This window comes from Nipponia nippon, unplaced genomic scaffold, assembly GCF_047370975.1.
Source record: "Nipponia nippon isolate SJK-2023a ecotype South Korea unplaced genomic scaffold, ASM4737097v1 scaffold_13, whole genome shotgun sequence".
NCBI lineage: Eukaryota > Metazoa > Chordata > Aves > Pelecaniformes > Threskiornithidae > Nipponia > Nipponia nippon.
Genome location: NW_028262324.1, coordinates 14,957,892 through 14,972,226, shown reverse-complemented (window position 1 = coordinate 14,972,226; position 14,335 = coordinate 14,957,892). Strand labels below are relative to the sequence as shown.

The window sequence follows — 14,335 nt, the reverse complement described above, 5'->3', positions numbered from 1 at the left end:
AGGCACAAGCATCATTACTGTTTGTGTTGCAGGAGCCCTTAATGATCCTAATTAACATCTGACGCTCTGCAGCGCTAAGTGCCCCCAGGCAGAGCCTCAAGGAGCCGACACCAAGCTGAATTACAGAGCGCGCTGCATGAAGCCACTGCCGCCTGCTCGCCCAGCACCGTCCCCATCCCATGCACCGGTCTGACAGCAGACAGACATGCACCAGGTCACTGAGCCACCTTCCCCAAAACTGAGCCACCGAGGCTCCTCGTCCCTCCTCACATCCCCAGCAGCCACCAGCTTCCTCCATAGAAATTGATTTGATGCCCAAGGTCTTTGCAGCATTTGGGGTCTATGAAGTGCCATGTCCTTGGCATGCTACAAATTGGAAGGGGATCTAGGGATCCCTCCAGGCACAGCACGACTGCAGGAGAAGGCTGTTTTCCCACTGATATTTTAAGCTCATCTTCCAGCTCCTACTGCATTTCCCAGCTCCTGAGGCATGTTGTCCTTGAGCCAGAACAGCAGACTTGTGCCCCTCCCTGGGTATTTCCAAGCAAGGAAGGAGAACATCATCATGTGCATGTTTTTCCTCCATCCTTAAAAGCAGCAGGAACAGGAACTCCTGTGGGAACATCCCTCCTTTGTGGTGCAGGAACCTCCAGCTCTCTGGTCCCCAGTGGAAGCCAGTCCCTGGCACAGCAGGAGTGGGGACAACCTTGGGGTCAGGTGAGGGACAGAGAAGAGCAGATGCAAAGTCTGCGCCTGGTCCTCTATAGCTATTTTAAAAGCAAAACCAAGTTTAACAAACCCACAGCTACGTTTCCATAGAAATATGCCAGGGGAGCTGTGAAAGATGCTCTGGGAGCGATGCACAAGTGGTGCGGTAATTAACAGTGTAGCTGCAGGAAAGGAAAAATATAGCTCCCAGAGGATTTAACTCAAACCTGTTCACAGCTTGAAGCAGGTTCCAATTTTCAGCATCATTTCAGTGTGGTTGGTACCCAGGTAATCTGCAGGATCAGACAGAAGAGGCAGGCCCTGAAGTGAGATGTCTGCAGCTGCAGCATCCCCTGTTTTGGGAGGTTTTGCTCAGGCTCTGTAGAGAGACAGAATTAACAGAAATATTCTAATTTAGACCCACTTCAAAGCATGAGGTTCAAAAAAGAAAATCAAGTATGCTGAATTTCTGGGGATCTCAAATCAAAATCAGATGAAGCCATGACCTGCTTCCATCCAAACCTTGGGTTTGAAGACTCATTGTGGATCTGGGTTTTGGGACTAGATCAATGACCCACCATGTGCAAATCATTGCCTGACCCCACAGGGCTTGCAGGCACACTGCGGATGATGCTCTGTTTGGGGTTGGTGAAGCATTTTGGGCTTCTACCAAAATTATAAGCAACCCAACATCACCCCGAACTGGGCCACAGATGGCTTTCAGCAAACGTTGCAGCGAACTCAAGTTGATTCAAGAGCCATCAACACCATGAGAAAGCAGGTGGGTGTTGCGTGGCCCATGGCAGGTGACATATAGGGCTGTGTTGGTGAAAACAGTTTTAAAACACTGACTTCTCCTCTGATTCCTCCCTGCCATGGCCGGGTGTGCTGGGACCTCACAACTGAGAACTCAGAGACATTTTTTCCTAGCAACTTTCTGGTTTTTGGAGACATTTTTCATCACTGTCCTCCCTGCGGGTGCCACGGTGGATGCTTCCCCTCCGTAGCAGCCTCAGCGATGCCATCTCGTGGAAAGAGGGACAAAGTCCTTCTGGAGCAGCTGCCAAAGAGAGGAAATCCAGCCCCACGTCCCAGCTCTGCAAAGCCTGGCCCTGGCAGGCAGCGCGTCCATAGCAAAGCGAAGAGTACAGCCTCGGGAGCTGCAAAGTGCTTATTGTTGTTTCTTTGGAGACCAGAGTTTGCAAATGTGATTATATTACCTGAAATTTAAAGCTCGTGGGGGAAAATTACTAGAGGTTGCAGGAAAGTTGAAAGAGCATCAGGGCTGGCTTGCTCTTGAGCTTCAAGAGGGTGATTGAGAAAGCTCTTCAAAGCTCTTCAAGGGAGTGATTGAGAAACCAATGGATCTGGAAGAAGAGGGAAGGAGAGGGAGGTGCGAGGGGCTGGATGTGGACCAGCATCCAGTTTCCAAAAGGGATGTCATCTCCAAGATGCAAGCATGCCCCGTGCACAGCATCTCACTGATGCCTCGTTGGGGTTTCCTGATGGGGAAGGGAAGACCCCACAAACAGGACCACCCTCCAAGGTGTGAATGGACACCTCTGCCCAGCCCCAGCCTGGTGCTGGCTGCTCTCGTGGCACCCACCGGAGAAGGAAGAATGAGTAACTTCTGCTTTCCCACCTCCACTCCACGGGCCTCATGTCTGGCTCTGCGCTGTTAATAATTTAAAGTAAGTTTCCTTAATCCACCAGAGCTGATTGGCTGACTCAGCAGGCACTTTGGGCTGCTCTAAAAAATTTATAAGGCTTTTGCAAGACTGCAAGTAGAATCCATGCTGCAGATGCTGAGCTGGGTGAATTCGAGCTGCCCGCTGCCCTTCCACGCTTGGAGGCGAGTTAAAACATCAACCGCAACCCCTCGTCTGCCTGTGCACGTCCCTGCAGAAACCCAGCACAGGCAGCGCATCCCCAGGCAGGCTGCCGGCCGCCGGCACGGAACATTATGTGGCAACTTGGACATGTGAGAAAGCCTCTCCGGTTAAGGCAGCGCCTTTCCCGTTGCTCCCTTCATCTGTCACCAGTCTCGCAGTACGTTTTGCTGAACCTTAACTCCACGTGGGCAGTGAGGTGCTGCCTGTCTCCTGTTGACTTAAAAGTCATGATGACATCTGGAGCATTTCAATAGCGTTTGAAAACACACCCCACTATGGGGGAAGACCAAGCAGAGATCTGCTGTTCCATCCCGTTCCTGCTCCCTTAGAAGCTGATGCCACCAGCTGCCAGGGAGGCCAAGGCGCGCTTCCAGTCCCCTTAACACCAGCATCACCAGGCAATGTCACCCAAGTGAGTCCTCCCATTGCCTGCTGGTGATGGAGGTGCTGAACCATCTACGGCAGAGGAGGGAATGATGTAGATGCAGCACGAAGTCCATGACTACCTGACCTTGGAAAGTGGGTTCATCACTGACCAACATCTTTGCCTGGGAGCTGCATCCCAACAGCAGCCGCCTGCCTTGTCATTGGCGGTTTCGCAGCACATTTCGCCTTGCAAAGCTGCGCTGCCAGCGGGTAGCTCTCCATCTGGCATGGACATAGACCACCGCTGCTCTGCTCCCCAGCCCATGTTGCCAGGCTCAGCTTCTTTCCCAGAGCAGATCTGCATGGTATGGAGCACCCAGGCCTGAGCAAACGGGGTTGGGGCTCCCACACCAGCCTGGGCAGTGCCTGCCCCAGCGGGGCTAAGGAGAGCCGCAGGCAGGAGCTTTGTTCTCCCTGGGGTTTTCGTCCTTGGGACCAGCTTTCTGTAGGGCAAGCTGGAGACACAAATCCTCAGAGTAAATCTCCTTGGGAAACATGATGGGTAGATCAGAAGGGGGTAGAAAAGGCTGATCAGGGCAGAGAAGAACCTCCCATGCCTGGGTGGGTCTCATCTCTCCATCCTGCTTCCACCATGCCCCATCACAAAGTGCATCAGCCACCACTGGCCAAATCCTACCCCAGAGAGGTACAAATTCAGGGAGGAGGGTAGCAAGCCGGGCCCTCCTCCACCATTTTGTACCATATCAAGGACCAAATCTGGGAGGGTTTTATTCATTTCCTTTAACCACCTCCCTCTGCATCTCCCCATTATGATCCACGTTTTCAGTGTGAGCCCGCGGTGTGCTTGCAGCCGGGGGAGCACAAAGCAGCGGCTCTGGGCAGGGTGATGCACTGTGCCACATCCTCCTCTGGGCCTGTGCCTTCACCTCTCCCCGTGCAAAGATGTGCTGATCTGAAGGAGAAACCTGAGCTGTAAGACAGCCCAGGGCCGAGCTCACGGCCAGACACCCCCTCCAGGCACCTCCTCCTGCCCCTGAGCGGTATCACTTAGCCACAGCTCGGATGTTTTACGTAGAGATACTGCAGCATCTTCAAATAAGTCATTTCAGCTCCGCTCACAAACACTTCTTCCATGTGTCAAGCTGCCTTGCAAATTTAGGATGGCCTGGTTTTGCCTAGTCTAAATGATTTCTAATCACCCCTTGTCTGGCACTATTTTTCTGCCTTATATCTGCTAAATGCTTTTTGCAATCCCAGCCAGCCGCAGCGAGCGCCTGCCCACTGAGCACTTAGGAGTGATGAGTCTGGAAGCGGCCAGCCTTTGGGATGGGGCTGCAAGAAGGGCGAAGAGGGGAGGATGATCCCCAGATTTCTTTGTGGGGAGCTGATGGGGGTGACAGCAGTTACTTAGCAAAGGCTGCAGGTTTCTGAGCCCATGTTTTGGTGTGGAGTGGGAGTACAGGGGGATTCGTTACCTGTGCCAGCCCCTGCCGCTGTTCACACATCAGCGTGATGGGAAGATCCTCTGCGATGTGCACCATCTCCAAGGACACAGCGTGGACTTCTCCTCTGGCACCGACCTGAAGGACCGCGGCGATGAGTGAGGGCAGCTCGTGCCAGGCGGGAGGCGGCTGTGATTAATGGAGCTGCACTGGCATCTTGGATGCTCTCAGCGGTTCCCATTAGAGCGATTGCTGGGAGGGAAGCGTGCAGCAGCAGGTCAATATGCTTTGGTGCCTCAGGACATCTCCAGCCATAGAGCTCCATGGGGACCATGGGAAATGCGCAGGAGAGGGGGACAGGGAGGGTTGGCTGAGGCTGACCACATCTTCAGGGGGAGGTGAAGTCCCTCTTGCAGGGTGGCCTGGGCAGCTGGGCTACTGCCAGCTTGCTGTCAGGCTACAAACACAGCTCATTTTTAAAACCACTCTCCCCTGCTCTGCCACACGCACAGGCAAGTACATGGAGATGCTGAATGAGAGGTTTCTCAGGCACAGCCAGAGCATCCGGATGCCCAGAGGACAGGAACATCCTTTGGACCAGTGTGCGCAAGACAAAGTTGCAAGAAGAAAACAGGGGCTGCATGAAAATAAGGCTGGAAGTGAGGAAAGGTCATCCTGCAGACACAGCGTCGGCTTTGCCCAGGGAACCTGCCCCGTGGGCTCGCTCCTGCCCGCCTTGTCGAATCCCCAGGCACCGAGACATTTAGCAGAGGCTTGCTGCCCCTCCGGTGCTCCCCACGTGGGATTCAAAAGCAGCCCACAAAGAAGCAGTTTCATGAGCAGTAGAACCAGAGGGTCCAGTTTCCCACGGATTTGTGTTTTGAAGTCACGGGTGGGTTCTCTGATGTCCAGTCCAGTTGTGTGCATGCATCACCATCTCCCTCAGGGGGGGAGATTTCAGCATTTCTGTCTTCTCTCTGTTCACATATTTTCACTTGTAGCAATCCAAAATGTCCCCCTCTACCTTTAATGAACTAAGATAAAAATTGCCCATAAGCTTTGCAGTTATTAAAGAAGAGAAGAGAGAGAGAGGCAGATGCACATACACCAGCTTTCTTTAGGAACTTGGGTTAAAGATAAATAAATCATAAATCCTTGTCCTTTCATGTTCTCTTGATTTCCCAGGTGTCTGGGCTGAAAGACTGAAGCAGGCCTGCAGTAAAAGCTCATGGTGCAGAGAAACTATGAATTTAGTTACTTCAAAAGTTTTTCTTTGCATACGACACGTTGTATGCTATGACAGAGGCAGGAGCATGGAGACAGGCAGGTCTGCCTGGCAGTTTCCCAGCAGAATACTTGCATGCTTGAACCTGAAACATGGATTAAAAGCAACCCTCTTAATTAAAAACAAAACCTAATCTTCTCTCTATATCATTTTTAAAAAGAAACAAGATACATGAAAAAATTGGAAAGCAGATTTTTACATTTGGAGGGTTTTTTAAATCTCTTTTTGTAATGAAAAGGTAAAATAATTAGCTTTAAAGCTTTTCAGTATTTTAGTGATTGAGTTTGGCTGTTCTGCTTGCCAAATCTAGAGATTTTTAACATTTCAGCAAGAAAAAAAAAAAAAGGAAAAAAGTTTGCAGCAGGAAAGAAAATAAACTCTTCCTCCATGCAGGTTTGGAGCTGTTACATCTTTAAAGCCAGAGGGGCCATCGCTCCCCATGCTGCCCCACTCCTGCTTGCAGGGACCCTCCCAGCCCATGCATCACACCCCATTCCCCTGCTATTCCCCAAGGGCTGCCCCACCGCCAGGGCAGGATGGGCTCATCTCTGAAGACCCCCTGTGATCCAGCACAGCTCCCCAAGTGCTGTAATGCTCCCACAGAGCAGGAATCCCCCCCAATACCTCCTGCCCTGTTCCCCAAACCCCCCTTTTATCCCCACAGCGGCCTACAGAGGTGGGGTGGAGCCCACCTCTAGAAAGCCCCTTCCCTCCTAACCCAGGACACCTGGGACCATTTGGAGCTTATTTATTTTAATTGGCTTCAGCCTCTACTCTCCCTGCAGCAGAATAAAGCACAACAATCTAGTGTGCTCCTCCACTGTTCATTGCTCAGGTAAGACAGATGCGTCAGAGTTGTTAGCTATTTCAGTATGGGCTTTTTCTTTCTGTTGACACCCTCTAGTCCGTAAATATTCTTGCAGGTTTTAATTCAGCTTTGAAGTTGGTGGGATGCAGGTGCCTGAACAGGAACAAAGCACCTAATGGGCTTTGTGGGACTGGGTCCCAGCCAGGATGCAGTCACAGTACTGGGAGGCACTTTACTGGGAGCGGCCTCAGTCCTGAGGTGGACCCTGAAACCTAACAAGGCTGGAAGAGCTCTCACACAAAACCAGGTTAGTTTTATTGCTATAAAGCTGTATGTTGTAAAGAGCAAAGCAATAGTTTGGAGAAATGGAAAGGGGGCTGCTGATGTCTGAGTCAATCCACATCTCTGAGTGGTCACCCCCAAGGAGCTCATGGGGAGAGGAGGACATGGAGCAGCCTTGTGTTGGGGAATGAGGTCTAAGAGCACAGAGGTGATAGTAATTTGAGTTGTGTGGCTTTGGTCTTTGTGGGTGCAGGTAGAGGCAGAAAACCAGGGAGGTCAGGAGGAAGAATGTGAGCACTGGGAGATGTGAGGAATGACTAAGAGAGCTAAATTTACAGAGTCTGGGAAAAGGAAGGCTCAGGGGCAACGTGGTCACAGGCTAAAAATACCTTCAAGGTAACAATATAAATGAAGAAAGGGAATTGTACGTGCTCTCAAAGGAGGCTAGGGCAAGAGCCAGAGCTGGAGGCTAATGAAGGAAGCATGTAGCGTAGAGATGGGGAAGGAGACCTCATCGGTGGGGAATTCGCCTGGGGAAGGGGTTGCTGGGGGCTGAGCGGGGCAGAAACAGAGTGGTTGCAAGGTGCAAGGGGGAATGGGGTGGGTGCCGGTCCCTGTGACCAGTGGGTTTATTTTGAGATTTGTGGATGCTCTGAGCGTAACCCAGTTTAATTCAACAGAATTCACCCTAGCTTTGCTTTTCCTCATTGATTCTCCTTCCATGTGCCCAGTCAAGTAGCTGTTCCTTCCACTGATTTTTTTTTTTTTTACAGTTAGGTCTCCACAGCACAAATGAATATTCAGACCTCAGCAATTTTAATCGCTCTTACAAGGGAGAAACACGATCTTTCTATCTGAGAAGGGAGTGTGTATGTCTCCCTTCTGGGTTAATTCAGTGTAAATTTGGGAGATTTGTGTTTGTGCAGTCAGATACTTCCAGCTGCAGCTGATCTCATGTGGCATGTTTTGGCCCAGGTTTGCTGGATCAGCCTCCAGTGAGGTAGGTGCTGTCTAAGAACAGGACGGAAAGATGGATGGTGGCACAGAAATTTTGCGTCCAGTAACTATGCAATATAAAATAAGTAGCTCGGTCAGCACGAGGCTGAAGGAAGCCTGGCTGCTTAGCAGTGTGTTGGTTGCAAATTCTGATTGAAGCATTTTAGTGGCTGAGAGGGGTGGTCTCCTCGTGGACACCTTCTCTGGTGTCTAATAAAGATGAGATCAGGATCCCCTTTGGAGGGGGAAGGAGGAGGCATTAGGGAGCCTCTGCCTCTCTCTAGGCTTCTAGTTTTCATGAAAATTGACACAAACTTAATTAGCGTTGAGCCTGATGACTGTCAGATTTCATTGAAACTGGACAACCATCTGGTGCATCTTCATTTTAGGCTGGTAAAAAACCAAAACAAAACAACAGTGGTGATACTGTGTTTGAAAGTGAGTGCCAAGAAAAGCCTTTGCTCTTTGCCCAGTGCCCAATTTGAAATCCTCTTGCTCTCGAAGTGGTCCTTCCACACCAGTGTCTTCATCTCTGCTCTTGGTTGCCACAGCCCCAAGGGCTGGAGTGACCATCCCCGCTGCAGACCCCGGGTTGCCCACAGCAGAAGGCTCAGGCCAAGTCATGGGTAGCTCCAGAAAAGAGATTTTCAGATCAGTGAGACAGCCTTTAACCCTGTGTCCTTAGCAACTCTGGATTTATAATGTGCTTTTAGTCCCTTCCTCGATCCCATAAACAGGGCATGGGTCTGCAATCTAATATAAGCTTATTCAGCTGATTTCTGTCTCTCACCAAAGCCCCATTTTCTTATGGTTCAAATAACAGCGGTGATAAGCAAACTCCCTTCGGTTTGTTTTAACATGCCCTTGTCTAAATGCTGCCTTCACCACCCTACAAGTTCTCTGCAGCTGCGCCTAAATCTCCCCATCCCAAATGATGAAGCCTTTGCTGAGCATTGCCTTATGTTTGAGCCAGAAGTACGTATCCCCTTGTCATGCTCCTCTTCCTCCTTTGGAAATCTGCAGATTTCTTCATTTACGCACAAGAATTTCTTTCTTGCAGCGTTTTCCCCGAGGGCTCAAACCTTAACACTGGAGAAGCATCACCTTCCAGGTTGAGTTCCTTGTATAAACCAACCTCTCTCATGGGTCAGGGCTCCTGGTTTCAAAACCAAAAATAGTTTGGCACATGTTGGAAAGAGTCCCTGTTAGCCAAGCGGTGAAGGCACATGTTTAACTGATAAATGTGGCTTCCTGGGGACTGTTTGCTGCTCAGAGAAGAGGATGAGGTGGTGAGAGGTGTGGGGTAGCTGAAGCAGAGGAGGGAGATGGGGGGACACTGGGTGCAGAAAGACCGAGCTGTTCACGCCCTTGCTCTTGACAGGTTAGTTTTGTTCGGATGGTGTAGCCTCCTGTACAAGGGGAGATAAAGCCATCTGCTTTAGGTTTTGAAAATAGCTCTGGAAGAAAGTTGTGAGTGACAAAACCCAGGCTACAGGTAGCACAGTTCACACAAACCACCAGCTGGGCGAGCATGGAGAAAGGGCTCTGGTCCAATGTCTCAAACAGAAATATATCCCTGGAGTCATTCTACATATTTCACACCAGTCATTTCTAACTACGTTTCAAAAATCGCCAAGGGACAGAGCATGGACTTTCTGTATCTTAACATAGCTTGATAGGTTTCATCTTACTTTCAGGGTCTAAGCTATCTGCCACGGTATTTGTGTTTTAAAGCCATCAGTAGTGTTGAAAGCAAAGAACTGAGTCAGTAATTCTGTTTGTGGAGACATAATGTCCTTGGATCAGATAAAAGCACCTTACCAGTACTGCTTTTATATACCTCATTAATTCACAAAGTGTTAGTGGCTGTGTCTTTTCTTCTGCCCCCCAGGAGCAGTAGCAACACGACCAGCTTCATCTTCAAAATTGCCTGCTGCAGACTCCGTGGCAGGACATCGCAGCTTGATTAGTGTTTGGATTCCAGTTGTTCCCAAGAGACCGCTGATCCTCTCAGGGTTGCAACTCGCCAGGCACTGGGCAAACCGGATCAAGGGAGAGCTCCTGGGAGCTGGCGAGCTGGCGTGCCGGGGAGGAAAGCGGGATGCCATGTGCTCGGGGTCTCAGCACGATTTGGTGGAGGGACCCCGCTCTCATGCCACCCGAGGCAAAGCCCTCTTCAAGCAGCCATGCTGCTTCTGAGCACTCAACTGCAACTTGCAGTGCCAACCCATGAAATATCATCTGTAGAGAGGGAGTTAGAGATGCCCTAAGAGCCCAGGGTGAAGAGAGGGAAGGGGCAAGGCTAGAGTGGGTCTTCATCCACAATTCCAGGCCTTTTCCACCCCCCTATTTATATAAGGAGACCATTCTTGGTGCCACTCGCTCACAAGGACTTGCTTGTCTTTGTCTGAGGTTTTACCTCCCTCCCAAGTGAAGCAATGAGCCCTGACAGCCGCTACAACCATGCTGTGTCTTTCCTCAGCCCATCCATGGCTTGGGAAGGATGAAATCCCATCCCCTCCCTTGGCCCACTCCTGGTTTTTGATGGTCTTGGAGATAGATGATACCAAAGCTGTGCTGCAGTGTGACACCACAAATGACCAACTAATTAGGGAAAGAAGAGTGTGATGAATTTAGATTCTTCTTTAGGGCTCACAGACTATTAGTAATCTTGAATTTGTTAATTGAAAATTGCTTCCTCTGTTTGTTGTCGGCCTTTTTGTGGAGGGGGATATTTCCTGCTTTTGGACTGCGTCGCTGGATCTATAATAATGCACTTTGTACATTAGTGCCAGGCACATTTGTAATTGGCTACCCTATTAAAGAACACTAATGATCTTACAAGTGTTCACAAATAATGAATAGAAGGGCCCCTCGCTGAATTGAGTAATTTATTCACTGACATACTTGCAGATCTGTTTTTCCATTATTTAACCCAGCTTTAGTTTTCTGTCTGCCTTGCAGAGATGACTTCTCTTTTTGCCATGCGCTGGAGAGAATATGGGTCACAGGAAACATACTGTTCATACAAATGTAGGGCTGCTCCACGCTGGCTCCTCTTCTAACATACGTGGTAGGAGCTGGAGAGTAAGCGGCAGCAGTTTTAGTCTCAATGCTCCTCTTGTCCATTAGTTGTTGTTGGGGTTCTCCTGAGGCATAAAGAGAGGACCCAAAAGCCAGGTCTTGAGAAAGGCACTCTGGAAGGTTATGTTGATTTTCTAATTTAAATATGGATTTCAGGAAAAGGCTGTCAACAACACAGAGTGGCAGGATTGGTTTTCCAACTGCTGCCCCTCACAAGAGGAAACTGAAACACAGCCCGGTGCGGTTCCTGCAGGCCATGAAACTTTGGACAACCTTTTTGCTGCTTCCCTAATAACCACATTGTGGCACAATAATTTGTGTTGAAAGCAGCAGCAGCCTCTCTGAGCTTGCAATTTTATTTACTTACAAAAAGCCTTGTCCTAAAGTGTTGTTTACCTATGACGAACACGCAGAAGTGTGCAGTTCACAGATCATCTGTGACTTGTTGGGTTGCATAGAAAATTCACTGCATAGCAGTTAATGGTCTCGGGCTTGATTTTGTTTGGTGGTGGGTCTTCCCATTGCACTAAATGACCCTTTTCCGTGGAGGATAATTGCATGGGGCGGGTACCTCTGTCTTATCTCAGGCTTCTGCAGCTGACTGTGTCTTCTCCTGAGCCTTGTGAAGATGTGTCAGGAGGAAATATTCCTTGGGGCAGAAGCCAGTCATGGTGTATGGGGGAAAATGGTAATGCTGGACCATAACCAACAGGGTGTGTTAAAGAGCTGATTTGGGTCAGCACATCTGGAGATGGACTTCCTATGCTGGGAGCTTGGTCTCTGCAGCTTGGTGACCACATCACTGGAGTTCTGGTGCGTGAAGTAAGCTGAATTTGGGTTTCCAGGTCTGAAGAGGGCAGGTTGGACCTTGGGGAAGCGTGGACAAAGGGAATGGCTTTGCACCAGGGGATTTGCGGTGAGGTTAAGCAGGTCTGGTGGCTGAGTGGGCATGTGGAGATGGGGCATGGACTTGGGTCCTTCCTGTGAACCTGCGGCACTGTTTGCGCCCACTGCCAGTGGGACCATGATGGAGCTGTGGGGATGGGCACCCCAGTGCAGGCTGTTACCCAGTGCTTCTCAGGGTGTTTTTGCAGAAGGAGCCCACTCGTGGTGATTTTGGGGAGGCGATGCTAGAGCCTGGTTTTGGGAGGGGACACTGGACCCTGGTTTGGGGGCAGAGGAAAGATGGCAGCCCTTGATTTTAGAGGAGGATGCTTCGCGGGGATGCCGAAGCCTTCATTTGTGGGGATGATGCCAGATCCTGATTTTGGTGGGAAAGGCCAGCGCCTGCTTTTTTCCTTTTGGGTGGAGGGTGGCAAACCCGGATTTTTCGGGATGGGGTCGGGGGGAGTGGGAGAGCCTGATGTTGGAGGGAAGAGGCCGAGGGAGTCCAAGGGTTAAGGGGGCGGGCGGCGGCGGCGGGGCGGTGCTGGCGGAGCCGATTGCAGCCGGCTCCTGCGGCTTCGCCTGCGCCGGGCGCGGAGCAGCGGCGGGGAGCGCGGGCGGAGCCCCCGCCGCCCCCGGCCCCGCCGCCGTCCCCCCCCCCCCCGCCCCGGCCGCCACCATGGTGCAGAAATCCCGCAACGGAGGCGTCTACCCGGGGCCCGCCGCCGAGAAGAAGCTGAAGGTGGGCTTCGTGGGGTTGGACCCGGGAGCCCCGGACTCCAGCCGGGACGGGGCGCTCCTCATCGCCGGCTCCGAGAGCACCAAGCGGGGCAGCATCCTCAGCAAACCCCGCTCCGGGGTCTCGGGCAGCGGGAAGCCCCCCAAAAGGAATGCTTTTTACCGCAAGCTGCAGAATTTCCTCTACAATGTGCTGGAGAGACCGCGGGGCTGGGCTTTCATTTACCACGCATACGTGTGAGTAACAGGGTGGGGGGCAAAGCCGACGGGAGAGACCCCCCACCCGGTCGGGCTCTGCCCTTGCCAGCTCCCTCCCTCCATCCCCGCCACCCCAGCCTCCAAAATGCATGCCGAGGAGGAAGGATGCTCCAGCTGCGGGTGCAGGGAGGGGATGCCGGGTACCAGGGCTGGTTGGGGAGCCCCGAGGGATGCTGCGGGGTGGCGGAGGCTGAGCCGTTCCCCCCCCCCCCCCGCCCCAAACCCCCGGGGGCAGCCGGGCCGCCGCTGCATCCCTCGCCCTGGTCCAGCCGGTGCCCGGTGCAGGGCGGCAGGGTGCCCAGGCAGGCTGCGCCCGGGGACCGGCGGTGTGGCGGTGGTGGAGGCAATCCGGGGCGGAGAAGCTGCCCCTGCAGAGCCGGGGGGTGGCTCCCCGGGGAGGTGCAATGCACCGGGCCCCCCGTCTCCCCCTCCCCTGCCCGCTCCTGCTTGCGGGGGAAGGGGATGCTCATGCGGTCGGTGCAGGGGGCTGGAGCAGCGGTAGTGATGGGTAGGGACTGCTCCTCCGTCTTGCTTGAAATCACCATAGCAATGCTGTGAGCAGAGGAACAAAAAAGCTCTGCTCAGGCACTGTCTCTCCTTCCCTCCTCCCCTCCTCCCCCCCCCCCCCCCCTTCTCCCCCGGCCCCATCTTTGGCTGCTGTGTGGCTGCAAAGGGCTTGGGGTTGGTTTTATGGCTCTGCGCTGGGTTCTGGAGGTATTTCTTGTCCCCCTGTGGGGAGCGGCTGAATTGGAGATGTGTCTAGAAAGAAATGCTAATCAGTGTCTGGGGCTTCCTGACTGCACAGGGATGGAGCGGTAAACAAAGGAGCAGTCCCAGGGTGCGCATTTCCCTGCTGTTACCCCGTTTTTTTTTTGCCAGAAATGGCCACATCCAACCCGCTGTTTGGCAGAAAGATGCCCATATCTGAAGGCATTGCTGCATAGGGAGAGCAGATGACTTCCCGTTGTTTAGAGGATTGCAAAGGGAGGGTCAAGATAAATTGCTGTGTTACTGCAACTCCCTTCCCTCTGGGACTTTCCACAGTCCCACCAGGCTCTTCTGCAGGCCTGGGCTCAGGCTTGGGTGCTCCTTCCCTTGGTGCCAATGTGGTTTTTTTGTTCGCATGTTTTTCATCATGGCTAGGGCCTCTGTCAGCCCCAGCAAGAGGATTTTTTGGGCCTTTTGTGTTGTGGGTTTTTTTTTCTTTCCCCTCATCCTTTTGCTGTTAGGCTGTTCTTAGGTAAGGTGTTGGGATATGCTTTCTGGTCCTCAGCCATTTTGTACATTGAGGCCTTCCAGGGAGGTGTTGGTGAGTCCAGTCGGAGAGTTGGTGAGATGCTGGCTGGGTGGAAGGGGGAGCTTTGCCGTGCACTGTGGCGAGTTGGGGTCCTTGCGGGGAGCTCTTTTCCCTAGGGAAATGGGAGAGGAGAAGAGGGAGCATCTGTGGAGCTCAGATGCAGCTACGATGAGGAGTATGAAGTCCAGCTCTGGGAGTCCTGAGCATCCTCCATGCTCAGGGCCATCCTCTGGAGTTGTAGGTGGTTTGTATCACAAAATCCTTCAGAATCGT

At 52.0% G+C, this 14,335-nt stretch overlaps 1 protein-coding gene and 1 long non-coding RNA gene across 13 annotated transcripts in view; one reads left to right on the top strand and one right to left on the bottom strand.

Moving 5' to 3' along the window:
* Nucleotides 1-956: 956 nt before the first annotated feature.
* LOC148056558 (uncharacterized) lies at nucleotides 957-6,329 on the bottom strand. 2 transcript variants are annotated; one of them, XR_015703032.1, is made up of 3 exons: nucleotides 6,239-6,329; nucleotides 4,463-5,799; nucleotides 957-1,087 (listed from the first exon to the last, which is right to left on the bottom strand). It is a non-coding gene; the product is annotated as an uncharacterized LOC148056558 (long non-coding RNA). The 2 variants fall into 2 exon arrangements; XR_015703031.1 differs by lacking the exon at nucleotides 957-1,087 and having other exon boundaries at nucleotides 2,566-5,799.
* A 6,112-nt stretch (nucleotides 6,330-12,441) lies between these two features.
* Nucleotides 12,442-14,335, top strand: part of KCNQ2 (potassium voltage-gated channel subfamily Q member 2) — a 76,933-nt gene continuing 75,039 nt past the window's right edge. For all 11 annotated transcript variants that reach the window (XM_087749880.1, XM_087749876.1, XM_087749879.1 and 8 more), the window contains exon 1: nucleotides 12,442-12,744. In XM_087749880.1, coding sequence (XP_087606006.1) covers nucleotides 12,449-12,744 — 296 coding nt within the window. In that variant the 5' untranslated portion in view covers nucleotides 12,442-12,448. The remainder of the gene's footprint in view (nucleotides 12,745-14,335) is intronic.